Source organism: Phyllopteryx taeniolatus, chromosome 7, assembly GCF_024500385.1.
Source record: "Phyllopteryx taeniolatus isolate TA_2022b chromosome 7, UOR_Ptae_1.2, whole genome shotgun sequence".
NCBI lineage: Eukaryota > Metazoa > Chordata > Actinopteri > Syngnathiformes > Syngnathidae > Phyllopteryx > Phyllopteryx taeniolatus.
Genome location: NC_084508.1, coordinates 24,713,891 through 24,736,921, shown reverse-complemented (window position 1 = coordinate 24,736,921; position 23,031 = coordinate 24,713,891). Strand labels below are relative to the sequence as shown.

The following is a 23,031-nucleotide window of genomic DNA, read 5'->3' as shown; positions in this document are numbered from 1 at the left end:
TTACTTGCAATAACTGCATCAAGCCTGTGACCCATTGACTTCACCAGACTGTTGCATTCTTCATTTCAAATGCTTTTCCAGGCCTTTACTGCAGTTCCTTCAGTTCTTGTTTGTTTCTGGGGGGCTCTCCATTTAGTCTCCTCTTCAGGAGGTAAAATGCATGCTCTATTGGCTTAAGGTTCGGTGATTGACCTGGCCAGTCTAACACCTTCCACTTTTTCCCCCTGATGAAGTCCTTTCTTGTGTTGGCAGTGTGTTTTGGGTCATTGTCTTGTTGCATGACAAAGCTTCTCCTGATTAGTTTGGATGCATTTTACTGTCAATTGTAAAAGGTATAGTAAGACAATGATGGTATCCCTCCTGTAATGTTTTTTTCCCCCTTAATAGCGCATGTAAAAAAACGCAGCAAATTCTTTGAATTAAAAATATTACTAACATGGGAGGCGACACGGTGAACGACTGGTCAAACTGGAGTTTCTCCAGGTACTCCGGTTTCCTCCCACATCTCCAAAAAGATGCATGGTAGGTTAATTGAAAACTCTAAATTGCCCATAGGTGTGAATGTGAATGCGAATGGTTGTTTATATGTGCCCTGTAATTGGCTGCCGACCAGTTCAGTGTGTACCCCGCCCGCCTCTCGCCCAGTCAGCTGGGATAGGCTGCACCATGTCCACGACCCTAATGAGGATAAGCGGTAAGGAAAATGGATGGATGGATGATCAGAATGTTAGCTGTTGGTAAAAATCAACCACAATGTGTATGAAAGTGTATTTAACCTTAAGTATTTTTATTATCGTTTTATTAGTTGTACATTATGAAAAATGTTTTCGCCATCTAGTCTACTTGAATATATTTTTCCTGAAATGATCACTTTTTTTTTTTAGCAAGCAATTTGAATAGAAATTGAGCTAGTCCCCAAATGAGTTCAGCAGCATGGAGGTCATGAGTCTCAAGTCTGAGCATGGCCTATTTGGCACTAAACCGCATTGTGGGCTAAACATACAGTTCTTAGCCGGATTTTGGTTAGTTGACAGGTAATCTATGCAACTGCTCCACTCTAATGATCTAAATGTCTCCATGAATGCAACAATTAAAAGACACCTATATCCAGTCAGTGGAGAATAAATAATTCAAATAAGTGCTTATGTTGATTTGAAAATGTGAAATGGAATAAATAGGACCAAGTCTCATAATAATGAATGATTAATGTACTTGAAAACTAGCAAATTACAAGAGTAAATAAATGCTTTAAATGTACAGTAAGAGACTGATAGAATGATATAGCTAGCGATAAAGACACAGTAAAGCGATATTGTAGAGATAGACTGTGAAGGATATTAAGTACTAGTGAAAGGTTTCCATTGCTCTCTGTCAATTAATGGTCATTAGACAGCTTGATGTCTGTCAAAGTAAAGCAGAAAGCCCACCTTAGAAGGTATTAGATGCCCACATTAGCATATGGCCAGTGGGATAAAAGCCCCAGTGTGTCCTGTGAGGCAAAAACACACCCCAGTACACAGCAAGCAAATGTAAATCCTTCACGCAACCCCATCAAATCTTTTATTATTATCATCATCATCATCATCATTTTTTTACATTTGGTTTTGTGGTAAATCCTTGTGTAGAACATTGCAGCTCATCCCATTATGGGTCTTGAGGGGGAAGAAAAAAAAAAACAAAAAAAAAACACTGGGCAGATTGAAGCAATGCTCCACGACGCTGGTTCATTGGGTGATACGGATCAACCCTCAATTTGGTTTTGTGTCTCGTGGGACAGAGACAAATACTGAGCTTACACCGACTTAAATCTCCCCAACGCGCTCATCCAATGTGGCAACAATCTAGAAAAAGGGACTTCATTTTCTGCTGACTCCTCAAGTGAAATTGCTTCTAGGCCAGCAGCAAAATAACATTTCATTACATTTCTGATACAAAGCAGCCTGGGGGGCATATGCACTTAAACCAAGTCTCATAGACATAACGACAGATAGACAGATAGTAGGTTATCAGTTTTGATAACCTACTATCTGCCTATCTTCACACTGTTAAATTTCTATAGTTTAATAAATTACACCAGTTTGATGCCCTTTTTTTTCTTTCAATAATTTGACATATTAATCTTTTGGCATTATGCAAGAATGAAAGAAAGATATCTGGGGGAAAAAGATAGCTAGATAGACAGAAAGAAAGATAGAAATGCAGAAAGACCACTAGCTAGAAAGATAGGATAATTGATGGGAAGGTACAAAGAAAGATGGATTGGAAGACACCAGGAAGATAGCTAGAAAGAAGGATAGGAAGATTCAATTCAATATTTATATAGCGCCACAGCCAAATCACAACAAACATTGTCTCAGGGCACTTTACACATGGAGCAGGTCTAAGACCACACTCCTCACTCATTAAAAGACCAACTGAGCCCCACATCAGCAAGCACTAGGCAACGGAGGCAAGGAACAAGATACCTCTTGGGAAGAAACCTTGAGCAGACCTAAGTGTGGTGTGGCCGTCTGCCTCGCCCAATTGGGTTAGAAAGTAGAAAAGGAGCGAGACAGAGAGGCAGAGAGAGTGACAAAGAGAGCAACAGAGAGAGAGAGAGAGAGAGAGAGAGAGAGAGAGAGATGCAGTTTTTGGCTACACCGCTCAACGAATCAGTGAGGGAAAATGCAGATCCATCGGAAACAGGTACAGTGGGTAATGGTACAGGAATGATGAAACGTGGAACAATAGGTCGCAAAAATGTGAGAAAGATTACGACCAAAAATGACATGGCTGCCCATCAGCGTCCGATGCTCGGATACGTTTAATGCAAGCTCCTGCATCAATCAACATCCGTCAGCATTCATCTATAGAGGGATAGCAAAAGGCTTAGCTGTGACTCAGCTGTCACTCTTAAAATGACAAAAATCTGGAAGACCATGAAGAAATCCCCAAAAATGTGACGCATAGGTGAAAGGTAAAAGGGTTTCAAACAAGTTGCAAACCACTAGTAACATTCAACAAGGTAAGGCTGAGTAGACCTCCTCTGATGTGGAGAGAGAAGAGAAACAATAAATAACCCTACGTGATGTCAGATGTGGTTCTCATTTGTACAGGTGAACCTAATGAACTGACCAGCCTGAATGATTTGTCAGCCATAATGTTCAATAACAGGTCTGACGTGGAAGAAAATCCGTGACTGTCCAAGAGATGCAATTCAAAACATTGTCAGACCGCCACATCCAGATCCACGCCCGACTCCATCTTGTTGTTCCGACTCAAAACCAGGGCTGTGTTTAGGCATCTCTTGTGCAAGTTTCTCCCTCAGTTTGTGGAAAGCGGGCCTTCTGCGAGGCTCCTTGGCCCAGCAGACTGTCATGAGGGTGTACACAGCGGGGATACAGTCCCCTGGTGCCTCCATGCGATAGCCACCCTCCACTCGCTCTATCACCTCCTTTAGAGACTGCAGCACCCAGGACACACAAGGTGAGAAAGGATTCTTCAAGCACACTGATAAATTCATTAAATATACAGTGCAGAAGCAATGTTCTAAATGCAATAAAAAGAAATGTCCAATGTCACAGAAGCCGATTGTTGTTGATGTCCTTTCGGGACCTTTGCCACGGCTCGACATTCATTTTCAAACTTCGTTTAGAAATTAGCCATACATCTTTAAAATGTCACACAAGGAAGAGCATTTATCAGGCTGCATTGGGGACCGTTCCAACAGAACCAGTAGTGTGCATCGTTTTCTTTTTTTCCCGATAGAGGAACATAAGGTTGGATTTTTTCTTTAACCCACATCAGACACTAGTTTTCCTGGTTTGTGCCCTTCATTTTTTCCATATAAAACACCAAATATATACTGTATGTAATTATTAGCTATGCGAGAAGTTAACAGGCATATAGTGGTCAGCACATCCGCTTAGAAGCTCTGAAGTTTGGGATTCGAACCCTAGCTCCAGCCGTCCTGTACGACGTTGTGTTTTATTGCGTTTTCTTTCTCTTACATCTAAAAAAAAAAAAAAAAACACCATGCATTTTAGGTTAATTAAAGACCCTAAACCGTCCATAGGTGTAAATGTGTGTTTGTCAAAATGCGCCATGCGATTGATTAGCGACCAGTCCAAGGTGTACCCTTGCCTCTCGCCAAAAGTCAGCTGGGATAGGCACTACATCACCGGAGACCCAAATGAGAAATTAAATGAAATACAGTACAGTATGGTGTTGAAAAATAATGTCAGTAATCATCTGTTCAGCTTATAAATACACCTCTCGACCTAAAGTGACATTGCAGTCAATACACTGGGGCTACATACCATCTTTGGGTATGGTTGACGACCATAGGAGAAGATTTCCCATAGAAGAACACCATAACTCCAAACATCTGACTTTGTGGAGTATTTCTACAGTATGGGGAAAATATAGGAAAAATTGAAATGCATTCAAATGCTGCATATTAAAAACATAACACAATCAAGAGATTCAAAATACAAGAAATGTATGAATGAGTCTGCCTTGACAAAGATAATGCTCATTTTTGACTGACGTTGTCAGAGTGGCATTGACGTACCAATATGTGTCTTAATGTGTAACAATTTTCTGGAGAGAGGCACAGTGTTGGATAAAGGGATGCATGTTTCCTGCAACTAATTATGCCCATACAGAGGTGTATTACATGAGGCAAAAATCTAAACTTCGCTATCAACTTCTCATTTTGTAATCATTTCCATAAATATGTCGATGTATTTGCTCTGGTAATAAATGTGTTGTTACATTGTAAAGACACTTCATGCACACCATGTCAAACTACTTCATCACACTGAAACCTGTTTCTAATGTTTCTAGTAACCTGCCTAAAAGGGTCAAAATAATAGAAACGCCTCTCAGGATGAAGCAGAAGAGTTTTTATACAGCTCTTCATGTATACATTGTATTTACTGGCTTGATTATACGTTTATGAATGCTGTCGTCAGCGACCTCTTTCCTCAGAGCTTCAGGGGCACTCCAGCGAACAGGCAGTTTGGCACGTTGGTTATCCCACACCCTGGAGGTCGTCCTAGTCAAGCCGAAGTCGCTGACCTTGGCCACATCATTGTCAGACACCAAGATGTTGCGAGCCGCCAGGTCTCTGTGAACCAGTTTCTTGGATTCCAGGTAGTCCATTCCCTCACACACGTCGCTGTGTAGACGCACACCAACGACCGTCTCTGATTAGCATATCATAGAAAGTAAGGATGGGCGAGCACCGATACCAGGGATCGGTTATCGAGCCGATATCGGCCTTATTTCAAGATATTGTGTACTCATGAAATCTGCCAATACCAGCCACCAATACTTATTGGTTGCAATTATTATTATTATTTTTTTACATTGAATAAGTCCTCCTCGCCAGTAAGTGGCACTCCACTGGAACATTGGTAAATTAGCATACGTGGCAGAAAGAAAAGAAGGTCTTTGTTTACAATGATTTGTCATTGTGTTAATTGAAATGATATGCATCAAAAGTTGTAGTGGTAACGGTAATAGATATTAGTTAATACTTAAGAGTGAATACACTAAAAAGTGGTAACATCCTTAATAGTAGAAAGACTTTCAAAAGCAGTCTGTTGACACACACACACACACACACACTCCATAAAACTACACTTACATAACTTACAGTGCAAAACGAAGAAGCTGCACGGAGCTGACAAGTGAACGGCCTCTTGTCCTGAGGAGGTTTGACAGATTTCCCTGCCACACAAATACAAATCCACTCAAATCATATAACAACATTAAATGGCCATACTTTGACAAACCAACTTTTTCTAGTACTTGGGATGTAATATTGTCTCTAGGGTGGCTCAGTAAAGATGTGAAATATGAAATAAAATCGTCCACGCATTCCAGATGTTTTTCTGCAGAGAGGCCTGAAATCAAGTCATTCCAATTTCTCAAGCCTATCTAGATCACTAGTGAAGATTTGCGCCTACCTCTCCGCTCCCGATTCAGCGCGGTCAACATAAACACGCGTGCGCTCACAAGTGTGTCTTCTACACGGGGGCAACCAATCAGAGGAAAATGGGTGGTCTTACCCGATAGTGGGCAAAGCAGATACAAAACTTGGTCAATCAAAAGTTGAACCAACCGGGCAAGGAAAAACTCAAAACCCCATTTGGGGAGAAGAGAAGGAACATTGAGAAAGGACCACAGATGGCAGGCTCCCCCTTCCAGGATGACCAGGCTGCAATGGCTGGCGAGTGGGCAACATGTATCAAATAGTATGGTGCTGTGCATTACAATGTTAGCTGAAACAGCATGAAAGTCCTCGCTTGCGTGTTTTCTGTGGGTACCTGGTATGTGATGTACCTTAGTCATGAGCTCTGTGACAATAAGAAGGCCTTTATGCAGGATGACACCCAGCAAGCGCACCAGGTTTTTATGTTGTAGCTTCCTGGAAAGAGCCAATTAAACAAAACCAAGTTAAGACAAGTAAGTAGCAGGGAAAATCCACATGGTTATAGATGTGGTGCTGTGTATGTAGTATGATCAAAGTGAGCTGTAAATGTTATCCTCTAAATGCTATTGAAAGAGGAACGGACGTGTCCAAACTCACGTCATCACTGTGGTCTCCTGCAGGAAGGCCTGAGCTGTGACATCACACTTAATGGTCTTTACTGCCACCCGCTGGCCCAAATATTCGCCTTCGAACACAGCTGAGGGCACAGTCAGACACACTCACTCAGCAAACTCAAGAGTAAGTGGAAACTAGTGAGAATAGCACTCAGTAGGGGACCTCCACCAAGTTTCAACTGTTAACAGAAGTGAAAAATCAAGCAGCGTCAGGGAATATAAATGTCTTTATCTGCATTAGATTCTGAATTTCACTTCTTGCTCAGCACACATACACCCCCCACCAATACCCCTTTAAATTGGCCAAAGAAAAGATATGAAAATCTCACCACCAAACTCCCCCTCTCCAATAATGTGTCCAAATGTCAGTGTGGTGATGTCCAGCAGCCATCCACCTAAAGGAAAGACACTTGTAAAATCAATGATTACTTGCAAAAGACAGAATTGTCATCCCTACCTTTTGTCAGTTCCATCTCAGCTGACTTAACTCCATGTTTTGGTTTTGGCTTCAGTAGAGTTTGAGCAATGGCACCCTTGTTCTGCGAGTAGAACTGCAAAAAGGGAAACAAGCACTTTAAAAGGGTGACACTCATGAGCAACACATGGAAATCACATTGTTGTATTCCTCTTTTGGCTTCACTGTGTTGTGTTCCACATTTGGAGGTTAGAAATAAGTCACATTGCCTAGTATGGTAAAATAATGGGCAAGTGCTCCATGTTGTTGTTGTTTTTCTGCATGATTTTAAGCTGTAAATAACCTCCGTGGTGGTTGCCAATACACTTTGCACTACTGTGCAGTGTATTATGACATGACTATGGAGAACTACAAATTGGCTCTGTACAATCATGGGACAGTACTTTAGGCACACTTGCAAACAATGAGAAAATGGCTCCACTACTCAGCTATTAGGGATTGAATTACAACGCAATGCAACACCTTTGGCGTAAATTGTTTTGCTATCCCATCTTACTTTCTTAGTTAGATACAAAGATATAGTAATAAACTAAATGCATGTTTTTTGTCATGTTGGGAAGACCTGGGACTTAACAGTATTTTTGGTAAATTTTAATTAATAAAGAATTTTCTTTGACTTTACAATGGAAGGAATTTAACTGAGGCTATAAGAGAACCAAATGTTGGGTTTTTAATATTGTTGAATATGTTATTATTGTTGGTTCTCTGTGTGGTGTAATGCATTTGAAGGATACAAACTAGATAACAAAATACAGCAGAGTAAAAATGTAATTTACTTTTTGAGATCAAAAAGATAGTATAAATATAAATAAATAATTAAAAAAAAAAAACCTCTATCATGTCAATGAGGTTGTAGAAATGCTGCTTGTTGTCAATGGTCAGCTTGTTGTCCTGATACATCAATCGGTAGTGGATGACTTCCCCACAGACGCTGACACACAGCACGTAGTCACCAGGGTGTCTGATCGACTCTCGCACCAGGAACAAGCCGTCCTGGGCCGGTTGCAGCTTGCGGACAGCCTCTGGGCCTGAGATCTTCCCGTGAAACCATCTGCTGGAGACAGGCGGCATATTAGTTCCATTTGTTGTTGTCTAGTTTTCCAACATGGACTGAAGTTCTTGGGAACAATATGGCCTATGTTGCAGGGAACACAAATACAGTGGGAGGAAAAAGTATGTGAACCCTTTGGAATTTCCTACATTTCTGCATAAATTGGTCATCAAATGTACAACGTAGGATGATCTTCATCTAAATCACAATAATAAACAGTTTACTTAAACTAATACCACAGAAACAATTATGATTTCATATTTTTTTTAATTGAAAAACATTCACGGGACAGGGAGGAAGAAGTAAGTGACCCCTTGGATTTATTAACTGGTTGACCCTCCTTTAGCAGCAATCACCTCAACCAAATGTTGACTGTAGTTACAGATCAGAAATGCTCAACGTTCAGGATGAATTTCGGACCACTCCTCCTTACAAAACTGTTGCAGTTCAGAAAGATTCCTGGGATGTCTGATGTGAATAGCTCTCTTCAGGTCATGCCGAGATCACCATTACCATATTACCTATCAAACGTGGATGGGTCTGTTTCTGCATTTATTTATTTTGCATATATTTTGTTACTTTTACATTTTTATTTCTTAATTATTGCTACTGTTTTACCCATCCATCCATTTTCTGAGCCGCTTATCTCACAAGAGTGATTTTGTTCGTCTAAATGTAAACACGAGTAGCTCGCCGTTGACTTCATGGTAACGACCTTCCCAACATGGCCGCCACGTAGGCACGACATTCAGCCGGGCTTGCTTATTTAGTTTTAATACCTATGCCCGGGAACCCAACAGAAGACAACGTAGGGGCTCATGTGACTTTCTTGTGTCTTTTGATTGGTGAACTAGACTTAAACGTCACTAGCGCTTAAATTATATTGGCGCAAACAGTGGCCAATGCGGAAGTCGAAGTCGTCGTCTCACACACGAAATAGTTAATAAATAAGCAATAATTGATAAATAAAGTAGCGAGCGACATTTTGATCATTGTAACAGAGTAAAAGTGCCATTACCACTTAGCAGCAAAAGCGGCGGAAGTGTTTTTCTGCTCTCGTCAACTTCTGTGACTTATCCAAAGCAGGTCCCGAACGCACAGGCGTAACCTCAGTCCGATGCGCTCGCATATTAGTCCGCCGCGGAGTAATATTCAGAAATTACGTCTGTGTGGCTGGCCTATGTGTGGAATGTATCTAACTGCCAGCGTTCAAGGAGTACGAAACAGCCTATGACGACGGCGACCCCCCCCCACACACACACACACACAGGAAAAACTCATTAGATCTATACGATTCACGTAAATGGCCTATTTTGAGTTCAAAACGGCAAATTTCGCCGAAAGGCGATTGATTTGCATGTATGTGAGGGGAGACCACAGTGGAAGTCACAACTCCTTTCGAAAACAGTCACATTCAGAGAAAGCTTACATACGGCATGAGGCTCAGGCTTGCATCCATGCGTAGAGCTTCTCTTTCACGTATATCGGCCCCATTTATGATCCCTTCATCTCCTGTGGAATTGTGTCTGGCTTTGTAGCATCTCTTACTCTGAAATAAAAGTATCAAGGCGTGGCAACAAATTAGGTTTCTAGGTCTGACTATAAAGGTTTCTAATTACTCACTGGTATTACACTGTCAGAAATAGGGCTACTTTTGTGTCTCTCAAGTAACATTCAAGTACCACATAAGGGTCATTACTGGATTCTGAGGTAAATGCTTGAAGACAAGTTCAATGATGTACATTTGTTCCTGAGAGCATACCGTGGTCATGGCAACAATAGTGAGTATGTCTCCTTTGTGGTACAACAGCTCTCCAGGTTTGGGCTTGCTGTGGTCTCCCTTGGCAACACATTGCGTACCCGTGGTCCAGCTCTTCTGCAGGGTAACAAGTGAAGTGTAACCCTTCAAATTGTCTTCATTTTTTAAGTGTTGTGTGTGTGATGTATTATGCATGCACCACAGATTTGCATGTGGTATGACCACAAGCACATGAATGTTTACAAAAATGCTGACATTTCAGATTCTTTGTTACACAAATTTGAATAAAAATCCAGCTCATGCAGCTTTTCCTGCGAGACCCCGAGGCGTTACCAGGCCAGCCGGGAGGACGTGTCCTGGGTTGTCCCCGGGATCTCCTCCCGGTGGGACGTGCCCACATACAACTATTACATGTATCGACGATAATGCCACTTTGGATGTTAACCGCGATGCTGTTGGAATGGACATTTAGCATTAGTATTCTAATAAAAAGAGGGCACCTACCATTGCCATGAGAAGGTCAGACGGTTTGGAAGTCCTGTTGAACACCTGGCAAAAACGATCATTATTAAGAAGTCAAAGGCTTTCTTAGGGCAAGTGCTAAGTGTTTCATTACCTGATGCGGACAGACTGCTTGTTCAGGGATTAAATATTTTGCTGCACTTCATCTCATTCTGTGGCAACATTGTCCATCACAAGTGAGGGGAGGAGATGCTGGCCAAAGACTCATTCCAGCGTCTGTCTGTCACAGAACTTCAATATTTGCTTAAATGTGTTTCCTGACAAATGATGCAATTAGTCACATGGAGGTTGGGGGTTCTTCTCCATTTTTTTTTTTTTTTTTATTTACAACAGCGTAAAACCCGTAAGAACACAAACTCGATTTGGAGAACACATTGGCTAAAAACACTCAAAAGAAAGAAAAAATGGACAACGGTAACATTTTCCATTTCAACAGAAGAGATAGTGACATACTTTACAACTAAAAACAGTTGCTCTTGGCAACTGAAACAAAGTCAGTCATACAGAACTTTTAAACAAAATTGTCGTGCAATCGTTGAATCCTCGTCCAACGTCGCAGTGACCTAAGATGTCATGTTTCCTCCTCCCATACTGCTGCCTGCATCATCACATAGGCACAAAAGCTCATAACCACGAGATCATTGCGTAGGACAGTCAGTCATACATCTCTTCTGCTAACTTAGAACTATTTTTGTTTACAGAAAGTATACAGTAATGATTATTTCTTAAGTGCTTCGTTTTCATCTGTGGACCACTGACTGTGCAACATAGAACTTCTCAAAGACAGTTTTGTCCTTCAGTTGGACGTTCACTGATTAGTCATGTTTTATTTTGGCTTATTTTAAGGTGTCCCCTCCTGACCTTTTGTTTTACAGAAGACAGAAGAATGTCACTTGTAATCTGGCAGGTATATAACCGCATCATCTTCAGAGGCCTGATCGTGGCCCCTAAAAAAATAAAAATGTGCGTGTTCATGTTTCCTTCTACCTTTGTCGAGTGAGTTCAATAGTTTAAAAAAAAGGAGCTGAGAGCTGTGGTTTGTCTATCGTGACTAATCAGAGATGCAGTTAGTGTGCAGTTAAAATGAAATGATGCAATCAGCCACACTATATCTTGCTACAGTTTAAATACTTCTAACATCTCTATACATATGTAAGTAATGATCATACAGGGAAAAAGAGTTGCAGTTCTTTTACAGTGAATCCTTTTTTTTTTTTTTCCCCAAGAAATGATGCTTCTCGACTTTTTTTTTTTTTTTTTTTTTTTTTTTTTTTTTAAATGGTGACATTCAATCAGATACTAAACTAGCAAGCTGCTCTTCTGGACGTCAAGCATTAACAACCTCTTCCTTCTTGTCCTTTTTGCCTTGGCCCTCGCCCTCGCTCGTGTCGCTGACGTCCCGTTGGCGTTTGCGGTTGCGAGCGCTGCCCTTGGTCATGGAGTTCATGCCAAGAACCTCATGGATCTGATGGAAGGCTAGCAGCCGTAGCGCATGCTGAAAAGCCAACAAGGTCGTCACGTATGCTTGTCAATGATAAGCGTGCTGAGCGGGACATTTTCATAGTTTACCTGCGCACTACTGGTTACATCCTCCCTGTCTTGAACCTTCATGCTTTCCAAAGCATCTGTCAGCTGTCTCTCGCAAGGGTCCAACAACCCAGACCCATCTGAGGAAAGGGAATGATTCATGAAGCACCCAGTTGTAAACTTAGGAGGACATCATCAAGACACACAATGATTATTGAATAGGTTTAAATCTCCAATAGAGACCATTAAAAAAAATTTAAAAACACACACTTATTAAAACAATTACTTTAAACACAGTAAATATATTTGAACGCCCCCCTAAAAATTGCAACCATAAAATGTAAAGGATTTACTGTAGGTATGTGTATATACGTCTATGTACATGCCTAACCCTTTTAGCGGTGGGGCCTGGTAGGGTGCCCCGTGACATCTGCGTGTTTGTGTATGTGTGTCTGCGCACGAGCAACGGCTTACAGTGGGGCTGCACGATATTGGGGGGGGGGGGGAAGAAAAAAGGAAAAAAAAGAAGATTCTATTTTTAAAAACCTGCAACATATATTGTGAGTTGAAATAATACAGGATCAGTTTTGGGAAAGATCATTTTCCCACACGAACTAGTTCCAAAATTGTTCCAAAAATGAACTAGTGGAAAAAAACTTTCACATTTTATAAATGTATGCCGCCATCTAGTGGTTATAAAAAAGCTGTGCACTTTGATTCCAAAATGCCACCGCCACCTAGTGATATTTAAAAAAGTGTAGCCTACACTTTCATTCCAATATGATAGGGGGTACGTATGACTGCATAGATGTACAGTTGTGCCTATAAGTTTACATACCCTGGCAGAATTTGTGAATTTTTTAATAAAAATATGACTGATGACTGAACAACAACCATCATTAATTTCTTTATGGTTATGTTTTGTTTAATGATAATGCTTTTCTGAAATGCTTCACCGTTTAATTTGAATCCCATTAAAATAAATTTAAATGTGTTTCGCCTGGTCCATGTTTTCTTTTAAGAATTCTACCCATCTTACAAATTCTGCCTTTGTAATCAAACATATGAGCACAACTGTGTGTTTTCTAATTTACTAAATAAAAGTAGGGCTGTGAATTACAAAATAAAAGTTAATTAAAAAAAACTATTACGTGTTCAAAAGTGCTTAACTTCAGAATAATTATTTGAAAAAAAGCTAACAAAATACAGATAATACTTCATGTTTTGATCATATGGGTAGAAGCAAAATCATGTATTGTAAAAATGCATTATACATTGGTAGGGTTTTCCAGAATTTTGAGGTCAACTTTGGGGGTGCGTATTATACATAGATGCACATTATGCATGAAAAATTACGGTAGTTCATTGTTCTCCCCCCCAACCAATAGGTTGCTGACAGGGTTTTACCCTCAAAATACTGGCATTTCATTTTCCCATTGCTGCCACCCATTCAGTCCACACTAGTAGCCAGCTGCAAGGTTTCACCCTACAATCTCAAAAACATGACAAACTTGCTTGAAGGGTGTTTTTAAAAAAATGAGGAATGAAAACAAAAACATGACTTTTGTCCTTAATGCGCATACAAAAACATGCAACACAATATGACAGGAACGATTCGGTGAAAGGCAGAGGTGGGACTAAGTCATTGCCAGTCTTGTCTATAAACACTTTGCCCTCAAGTCCCGAGTCGAGTCCCAAGTCGAGACAGGCAAGTCCTGAGTCAAGTCGCCAGTCCTCCACCTTGAGTTTCGAGTCCTCACAAGATTTCTGACAGAGGAGTGCAAAGAATCTTCAGAAGAGCTGTCCAAGAGTTAAGGACCATGTGGAGAGCTTCATAGAGACCTGGAATTAGCAGGTACTGTTGTCACAAGGAAAACAGTGAGTAATGTACTTCGCCGCCATGGCCTGTATGCATGCTCATCACGCAACACCCCATTGCTGAGAAAAAAAAGCATGTCAAAGCTCATTTAAAGTTTGTATTGAAGGAAGCCTGAATAGGCAAATGCACTGAGACATTCTTGACAAAAATCTGCTGCCATCTACGAGGATGATGAAAATGAAACGAGGGTGGACAATTCAGCAGCATAATGACCCAAAACATACTGACAAGGAAACTCTAAATTTTTTCAAAGAAAAAAAAAAAAATAAAGCTGCTAGAATGGCCCAGCCTGACTTAAATCCAATCGAAAATCTATGGATATAACTGAAACTGTAGGTCCATAAAAGAAGCCCACGGAACATTCAAGATTTGTGTAGAGGAATGGCCCAAAATCACACCAGAGCAATGCATGCGAAAAGTTTCTCCATATAGGGGAAGTCTTGAAGCTGTCACTGCAAACAGTCTTTTCTACAAAGTATTAAATAAATAGCAGTTGGTGTGTTCAATACTTTTTCCCTGTGTCACTTCACATTATTGCACACAACTTCACTTCTCATCTTATTTGTTCTACTTTCTTTGTATGTATGGATTACTTGGGTTGTTCCCAACATCTGGTGAAATTTTCATGTCAGTAGCACCTTTCGAAATATATGTTCAATAATTATTTAGCCGTTGTTTGTTTAGAAATAATTAAGTAATACTGTTTTATTTTAATTTTAAGGGGCTTTTTGACCACATTTCCAATAGGCGATATCACATGAACGTGTTCCCTCAAAAGGCAGTTTATTTCCCCACACAAAAAGCTCAAGGTAAGCACTGTATATTGTAAAGACCCATGAAAACCGAATGCTTAAAGAAAAAAAAAAAACTGGGTGTGTGAACGATGAACCCACTATAGCGAGGGAACATCGTACCTGATAGCAGGATTCCCGTGGCCATGCACTCCAGCACCCTTCGCAAGGCTTCTCCTGGGCTGAGTGGGCCTATCACACTGCTGATGACCTTCTCCACAAGCAGCTCCATCGCCTAGGAAAACAAAATTTAAACTCAATTGGTAACAAAGTACCAAAATTGGGTATGGACCAGGGTTAGTTTATAGTTTTGGACTTTCCATTGTAGTTTTTATTGAGTTTTGACTTTTATTTTTCCAATTCAGTTAGTTTTAATTAGTTTTTAGTGCAGGTTTGTTCGTTTTTAATAGTTTTAATTTTTTCAAAAATGCTTAATTTTAGTTTATTTTTTATTAGAATCGGTATTAGTTTTAAAAAAAAAATAATAATTTATTCGGGGTCTTTGTCAAACGAGAGATAAAAAAAATTAAAATAAAAAATCACAATAAGCATTGTGTAATAAAAACTCAATAAAATACCATTAAAAAAAATCAGTTAACCTACTAATAGATGAACAACCATCCACAAATCACAGAATTTGAAGTGCAATTAGTGCAGTGCATAATATGCTTCTAAGGTTCGATAAGATGTATCACAACGTACAGTAAAACCATTCATGACACACAGTCTGTAGTATGGCCTTTAAAAAAAAAAAAAATTATGTTTAACTGAAAACTCCACAATGCCTGTAGCTGTGAATATGAGTCTGAATGGTTTCTTTACATGTCCCCTGCGATTGGCTGGCGATCAATACAGCGTGCACCCCCCTCTCACCCAGATTCAGCTGGGATAGGCTCCAGCATGTCCGCGAACCTAGTGAGGATAAGCGGTACGGAAAATGGATGGATGGATGTTTTCCTTCTCTTGTTGCTAAACTGCAAACTTCTCAAGTGGACTTTCAGATTTTTGACTGTTAGACAGACGGACAGATAGAAAGTAAACTTGCTTTTACTGCTTATATGAAAGTGCATCCAGCATAGATCATTTTACACTTGAGAATATGTCCTGGAAACAATGAGTCTGTGCAACATATCATCACAAAATACAGATACAGTAATCCTCCGCTACATCGCGGTTCTTGCTTCACGGTCCTGCTATATTGCAGATTTTTATTACTGTTGTTACTCTTTAATTTTTTATATTTTATACTGTTTGTACAATATTATTATTGTTATCCATTGCGCTTGCTCTCTATCAATATATATTATGTTTAGGCCTGCCACAATAGCCAATTTATTTAGAATATATTTTCCCCAAAACTTTCAAGGTTAATGACAGTACCGTTGATGTTTTTTATGCCACTGATATAATGATGATAGAGCATAATAAAGACTTGTACACATCTGACAAATTCTGCCCTAGTAATCAAATATGAGTACAACTGTGTAATGCTCTCTCAATGTTTACTAAAGTAGGGCTGTATTTCACAATGAGAGAATAAATAAAAAGAGAAAGCTATGTGTTAAAATAAAGGGTTGAACTTAAAAAAAATAAAGTGAGCATCCCCTTTTCTGTTTTGCATCTCGACACAACAGTGAAGTCTCACACAATTTGACATATTTTAATTTAACAAACCTTAACTGAACCGTTTTACAGGTTATATTTGTTCAAAACCTTTGTTTTAGTTCATAATGGTGTTTCATATATTATATGGACTTTTAATAAAAGCTCCCAGTGGAAATTTACCTCACTTGAATTAAAATGAACTGATGTTCGAAAACCGTGCATAGGCGCCATAATGACCGCCCTCTCTATAACGTTCATCTGCCAGATATGAACTAAGTTCAGTTCACCTTCACCCAAAATATGAACTAGTGGCATTTCACAACAATGTCGCTTCTTTATCCATTTAATTTTATGCTATTTCTTATTTTGAATGTTCTGATTTCACACGGCGGCCGACTGGTTAGAGCGTCACCGTCACGGTTCTGAGGACCCGGGTTCAATCCACCTGTGTCGAGTTTGCATGTTCTCCACGTGCCTGCGTGCGTTTTCTCCGGGCACTCCGGTTTCCTCCCACATCCCAAAAACATGCATTAATTGGAGACTCTAAATTGCCCGTAGGCATGACTGTGAGTGCAAATGGTTGTTTGTTTCTATGTGCCCTGCGATTGGCTGGCAACCAGTTGAGGGTGTGCCCCGCCTCCTGCCCGATGATAGCTGGGATAGGCTCCAGCACGCCCGCGGCACTAGTGAGGAGAAGCGGCTCAGAAAATGGATGGGTGGATGATTTCACACTGCTTTTATCGTAGGAGTACACTATTTTGTTCCTTTTTTACTTGTACTAAGAAATGACAAATAAAAAAAACTTTGACCTTTCATGAACCTTTGTTCATTGAACCCGTTCAGGTACAACACTGACTGGGGATGATGATTATTATTGATCATTGAAAATGTTGTCTGTCATTTGATTTGATCAATCGAACTAAATTAGGTTGCACTGCCACGAACGATGTCTTAATGCAGGATTACTTGTCATCCCCCAGTTGAGGGCGTAAGCAACCATACATCCATCCACTTTCTACAGCGATGTAAAATCAAGCTCTATTTACTTTATTTTGTTACAGTTGGAACAATAAGAGAGGAATAAAGAACCCACTTACCCAGCTTGGCATCTTTCCCCAGATGGGCACTCGCTGACATAGATCTCGTAAGACTCGAATGATGATCACACAGGACTGCAGCCCATTGGCACGAGCCTACAAAGGAAAGATTCAGGGAGATGAGATTATTACGTTCAGAACACTAATAGATAGATATTGAATTTGAGTCAAAAATGGTGCTAAAGAGCCATGCAAAACTTTTACCTGAAACCATTTGGCATGACGGAGTGCAGCCAAGTGCTCCAAACATTTTTTCTTATTCAGAAGATCAGGTGGGTCATTCTCAGCCACATCTGACAGAGAAAACATGTACGCGCTCAGTGATTATCGCTATAAATCAACCACAACCAGTAGCTGTTTACTTCAAAAATCAAACGTGCAATGGAATTGTGTATCTCGCGTAACCACAGATTTCCTCCGCTGCTTTATAATGTACTTCCCTGCTTCATTTAGTAAGTAAGAGGAACAAGGAGAATCACAAAGGACATAACTGTCAAAAAAGAAGCTACACGGTCTTGTGCTTGTTTTCCTGGGCGGAAGAAAAACAAAACAAAAAAGGTACCGGTACAAGGAAAAAATGAGGTTGTTCAACATTTTCAGAAACAATTATGGGAAACTTTAAAGGAGCATTGTGAAGAATTTAATGAAACAGGTTATCAAGGAGCAGATGCTGGGACGACGTTAAATCAAGTTTTATATATATATATATATAATTTGTATTATATATATTATAATACAAACTGGACTGCGTCTCCGGATATTTTCAAATGATTTTTTTTATTTCGGGACTCCATGAGCCAACATCAGCTCAACTAATTATTGAAACGAGACAATTGAAATATGTTTTATTGTCTTTAACACTTTAACAATGCGATTGTAGAAGGTACCGTCTCCCAAATATCCTCTCCTGATGTCATGAACAAAATGTGTCATGAGTTTGAAGGGAACAACAGTAACAATGATGTTTGTCACCTGTGCCTTCCCTGCTTTGGCACTTATTTTATAAAGGAAGCTTCTTGAACAAGGATGCTTCTGTCCCTTGACGCCTCTATGTATTGCCTGGATCAGACTACAAGAGAAATTTGGTCTTTCACGATTGCACTCTGTTAGTCTACCGTCATAAAATCATGCCGTATCTCGGTCAGACAGTGACGACATGACATGTATTCCGATACCACCGCATCCAGTCTTTTACGATCACTGGGCTTTATCTTGTCAAATCAAACACTGTTGGAAAGGCGTAACCAGAAAATATGTCACCAGTCAACGTGACTGGATACACTCGTTACCATAGTGACAACAACAACTACAACGCGCCGTGCCAATGTATTGTGTGGGTGAGGAAAAAAAAGAACAAAATGGGGAAAAACGTGTGGTGGTCGTAACTGATGCTCGGGAGAGGACATTCATTCAAGGATTGCTCGAGGTATGTTTACGTACGTAAACATTGGTTTGTGGGCGTGAATAAATGTTGACAATGGCGTGGAAGTATGTTGACAACAGCAAGAACGGGAGGCAATACGCCAGTCACAATACGCAAACCCATTTGTCAACTTCATGGTGCGCTGTTGGAGAGTTGTCGTTGATATGTCACACGAGACAGAAGATATCCAAAAAAACAAAAACAAATCAAACACGCTAGACTTTTCATTTTGGCATCGTAGTGCCAACTCGTCGGTCGTGGATTATGTCACACTACAAGAAGTTTTGTTGTTCCCGACAAAATATGTCAGGCCCCATCTGAGAAATCGGCTGAGATAGCTAATCGAGCCAATATCGCGACTAAAATCCTGTAGTGTGATCAAGGCATAAGATAAAAAGAAAATATCAGGGAAATCATTTAACAAATTTCAAAGAGAGATGAACACAATTAGTAATATGAAAACAGATTACACAGTTGTTAGTACTAAACAAAAACATGCTGTTATTTGTTTCTTTGGGGGGGAAAAAGGTAGGAGTTTATCAATAGCGCTTAATGACAAATTGAAGGCACTTTTTGGGAAAACGTCACAGGTGACAACAAAGATTCTGATGGCTATGATGTTGCAACTAAATATCTGATAATAAAACCAATGTCAGTCCTGAAACACCCTTTTATCCCTGATCACCCAACCTAAACCTCACCCTGACCTGCTAGATATTTGAAAATTCCAAGTTTTCTGGGAAAAAGGGCAAAAGCACTTATTCACAGGACATTTCCCTTTCATAGTCAAAATAAGCAAACAAGTCCAGGGAGACATTTTGAGGCTTAGGTGTTTTAAGAAGTCTACGTCATCATACCACTTAGAATATATGACCCATATTTAATGGGGCATGTGCAGTAGCCAAACAACACGAATGTGTGATGCTCCTCTGCAAAGCTCATAAAAGATGGGGCCCCCCCCAGTTTCAATCATTTCCGCAATCTAAGTGGTATGAGTGTGGCCTTCATAGCACCAACAGAAAATGAATGACAACAGCCACAGAAAACATCTCAACCAGGCTTTCTCAATGAAAAACAGAGAAATGCTGGATAACTGGCGCAGGGGTGTTCTCACAGCAATTATTTTGGAATTTCACTACAATGTGGGATAGTAGGGGCAGTAAAGGCAGGGGATTAATATACTAATGTCCAAATGTAATGATTGAATGAATACAGATAATTGTGAGAAAAACCCTCAAGCTCATCATCACTGAGAATGCCACATTATGATGTCTGGAGGAAAGTGATTGGGATGAAGAAGTCACCAAAATAACTTGCCTCATGGATGAGTTGTGGTAGCTAATACAACAAAACTAGTACTACTGCTCATAATATGGACAAAAGTATTTGGGCACTTACAGGCAGTTTTATAGTACCGCATATGGATTTGATCCCACCACCACCAACAACACAGCCCTCGTAACAATTAGGAGTAAGTCTGTGGGTATTTTTGTGCATTTAGGAGATCCAATCTCAGACTAAATGAAACACCTGAATTTAATATGTGGCCCAATACTTTTGTCCGAATAAATCGTACAGGGGTCACCAACGGAAACTTGGGTACTGATCACAGTAATGCAAAAGGCTACCAGTTTGATACACAATTCTGAAATAATAAATTTGCTCAAATTGTAAAAAATTTATTATGTTATGAATAATAAAGGATTTCATGTACATGAAGACACGGATCACATTTATGACTTCTCACAATAATTATTAATAACGACTTCACAAGGTAGGAAACAGATAACGATCAATATGCAATACTTTTCCCATAAATCTCTGCAAGTGTTTACATCTTCAAATGATCATTTGTATATCATTCCGAGGGAATCACAATGTCCCATCACTGGTATGCTATTTTTTGAACAGGCCCATGGGCATCAGGTTGGTAACTCCTGTAATAGTACACTCTTTTTTTTCCAACCATGCATTATCTGAGCAGTGATCCTCAATTTGGTCTGTTTCTTCATTTTGTTTAATGGGAGTGAGTGTGTCTGGGTGCTACTGCTTCCGAGATAAACATACACTCTAGTGGCATAGAAAGGTCGGAGAGCCCGGCTTTTGAATCACATTTTGTTGAAAGTAGAGAAAATATTTTGGAGGCTTAGTGTGGCCGCAAGAAAAAGAGGGGATGGAAACATCAAGACAAATGAGGATGAAAATTCTTCCTTTTTTAAATTTTTTTTTAGGATTTACAAGTTTAAAAAAAATGCTTGAATGTAAATTATGTCCAATCCAGCTAAAATTTGGGCATCTAAAAGGTGCAGGGTTTATACTGTGAGTGTGTTAAACACAGCGCCAACATGTGCTTCTCTGGTACTGAAAGCTTTGGCTTCTCTAACCTTTCTCAGCCGCTTTTCCTCCTGCCTGCTTGTCCTTTTCAGCAGCAGGGTCGTCCCTCATGAGTGGCGAGGTGAGAGAAACGGTCACCTGCATTATGGGCTCCTTGCTTGATAATATGACGACGTTGGCCTCCTCTGGGTGAGCCTGCACCTCATACTGATCTTCAGAAAATGTCTGCCGGTTAAAAGGACACTTGGAATTACTCACTACAGAGGTGGTGGGGTACATACTGTATATAGGGGCAACGAGCCTAATTAGGCAAAGTCACAGGGTAATTATTTTGTTAAAGGCTACTGGGAATAAAGCTTGGCAGTATATATATTTTTAAAATTTAGGGGAGGAACATGGAAAGCTTATGAAACCCCATAACTCGCTCTGTAGGATTCAGGTGTCATAACCAGGCAGTGCATCTAAAGATCAGTGAATTAAACATTTACAAAATACAGCAGGAGGGGCAAGCTTATTTCAACACATCATAATCTTTAAGTCGTCTCCTTCTGATGGACCTTTAGACAGACATGGGGTTTCTCTCTTAAGCATAGGGGTGGCTCAATTTATGGAGATTCCATCAAGGCTTTAAGAGAAACGTTAACCACTTTGATCGTTAAAAATAAATAAATAAACAAATTAACTTTTCTCTTTGATGTGAGCGATAAACACCACTCTGGGATATGAGAGAAACCCTTGAAAGAAGCAGGACAATTAATTACCAATCAAAACCTTTAGGTCTCCTGCAATGTAAAACTTATTTTCATGATCCTCGTGTTTTGGCACAGTGCTGATGATGTAACCTGCAAAATACAAGTCATTATTTTGAATTTAGGAAAAAAAAAAAAAAAAGTCTTCTGGGGGGGGAAGAGAAAACATTTTTTAAATTTCTCCCATTTTTGTCAGGATACATGCACAAAAAGCACCGTTAGTGCCTCAAAATGTGTTATTAATATATAAAGATTGTAATACATCGGTGAGATTTCCTTACCGCCAGTTCCTTGGGCAACTGCTTAGCAATGCTCTTGAGTAAGGAGACGGTGGGTTTCTTAGCAGTGAGCAGGATGAGTTGAACATTAGTGTCACCACGAAGTAGCAGGCCTTTGGCTAAGATGCCCACCCGCATCACACCTTTTAACAGCCGGGCTGAGCTCTCAGTGCTAACAAAAAAAAAAAGAAAAAGCCAAAAACTCAATAGATGGATGTCATTTAGATTTCTACTATTTTTCTATTGTTTTGTTGACTTAATACTAACTTCAACTTTACCATGGCAATCTCGTGAATGTAATTCATCTTTATGCATCTAAAACGCGATTCAAATTCTGTTTACCGAGGGGCCTCAGTTAATGACAGTACTAGGGGTGTCCCGAGCCAATCTTTGAGATCGGAAATCGGTCTGATGTCAGCAGAAAAACGAGTATCGGATCGGACTGGATCTAAAATCTCTGATTTTACCGCTCTAGTCCATTCCTTGCTCCACTCCAGCACTTATATCCAGCAGCGCCCGGACGGCATTCAGATCCCAGGTGATCACAACAACACGTTGCTAAGGTGCTAACATAACAGAAAGTTGTGAATGTTGCTTGCTTAGTCAGTGGCAAGAGTTTCTTTGGCTTTCCAAGTGAAAAAGGAATACGTGACCAGTGGATAGGGAAAGTCAATCGACAGGGGACGAAATGTGGTCAGCTATGGATGCCTAGCAACCATTCCAAACTCTGTGCTGATCAGTTCGAACCGGCGTGTTTTGAGAAAGAACTAGCAGAAAGCATTGGATACACAGGTGTAGTTAGGCCGAGGCTGAAACCGGCTGTGGTGCCAACTATTTTTCCTATGGCAATCGGGACATCAACTGCCAGCAAGAGAACTAAATAGCGCAGCCGCCATGGTGCAACGACGAAGCGGCGCAGACAAGACATGAAGATTTCCTTATACATA

The 23,031-nt window shown here is 40.1% G+C and overlaps 2 protein-coding genes and 1 long non-coding RNA gene across 5 annotated transcripts in view; 1 reads left to right on the top strand and 2 right to left on the bottom strand.

The window, feature by feature from the left end:
• Positions 1–881: 881 nt before the first annotated feature.
• Positions 882–10,623, bottom strand: matk (megakaryocyte-associated tyrosine kinase). Its single transcript, XM_061778858.1, has 13 exons — positions 10,496–10,623; positions 10,384–10,428; positions 9,883–9,996; positions 9,554–9,669; positions 7,901–8,120; positions 7,052–7,145; positions 6,924–6,989; positions 6,578–6,677; positions 6,331–6,415; positions 5,642–5,715; positions 4,960–5,161; positions 4,299–4,385; positions 882–3,442 (listed from the first exon to the last, which is right to left on the bottom strand). Exons 2-13 carry the CDS (start codon positions 10,390–10,392, stop codon positions 3,197–3,199), a joined length of 1,413 nt encoding a protein of 470 aa, XP_061634842.1. The 5' UTR covers positions 10,393–10,428; positions 10,496–10,623; the 3' UTR covers positions 882–3,196.
• Positions 3,354–8,365, top strand: LOC133480591 (uncharacterized). Its single transcript, XR_009789320.1, has 3 exons — positions 3,354–3,465; positions 4,956–5,136; positions 7,998–8,365. It is a non-coding gene; the product is annotated as an uncharacterized LOC133480591 (long non-coding RNA).
• A 62-nt stretch (positions 10,624–10,685) lies between the features above and the next one.
• Positions 10,686–23,031, bottom strand: part of zfr2 (zinc finger RNA binding protein 2) — a 35,332-nt gene continuing 22,986 nt past the window's right edge. For all 3 annotated transcript variants that reach the window (XM_061778855.1, XM_061778856.1, XM_061778857.1), the window contains 8 exons: positions 22,088–22,256; positions 21,108–21,282; positions 17,505–17,593; positions 17,301–17,396; positions 14,722–14,833; positions 11,971–12,068; positions 11,744–11,896; positions 10,686–10,999 (listed from right to left, as the gene is read on the bottom strand). In XM_061778855.1, coding sequence (XP_061634839.1) covers positions 10,973–10,999; positions 11,744–11,896; positions 11,971–12,068; positions 14,722–14,833; positions 17,301–17,396; positions 17,505–17,593; positions 21,108–21,282; positions 22,088–22,256 — 919 coding nt within the window. In that variant the 3' untranslated portion in view covers positions 10,686–10,972. The remainder of the gene's footprint in view (positions 11,000–11,743; positions 11,897–11,970; positions 12,069–14,721; positions 14,834–17,300; positions 17,397–17,504; positions 17,594–21,107; positions 21,283–22,087; positions 22,257–23,031) is intronic.

Excerpts from the sequence above, each read along its gene's own strand:
- matk (XM_061778858.1), bottom strand. Across the intron at positions 6,990-7,051 it reads TGAGATGGAACTGACAAAAG|GTGGATGGCTGCTGGACATC; the intron begins GTAGGGATGACA and ends TCTTTCCTTTAG. Across the intron at positions 3,443-4,298 it reads GTCAACCATACCCAAAGATG|TCTCTAAAGGAGGTGATAGA; the intron begins GTATGTAGCCCC and ends TGGGTGCTGCAG.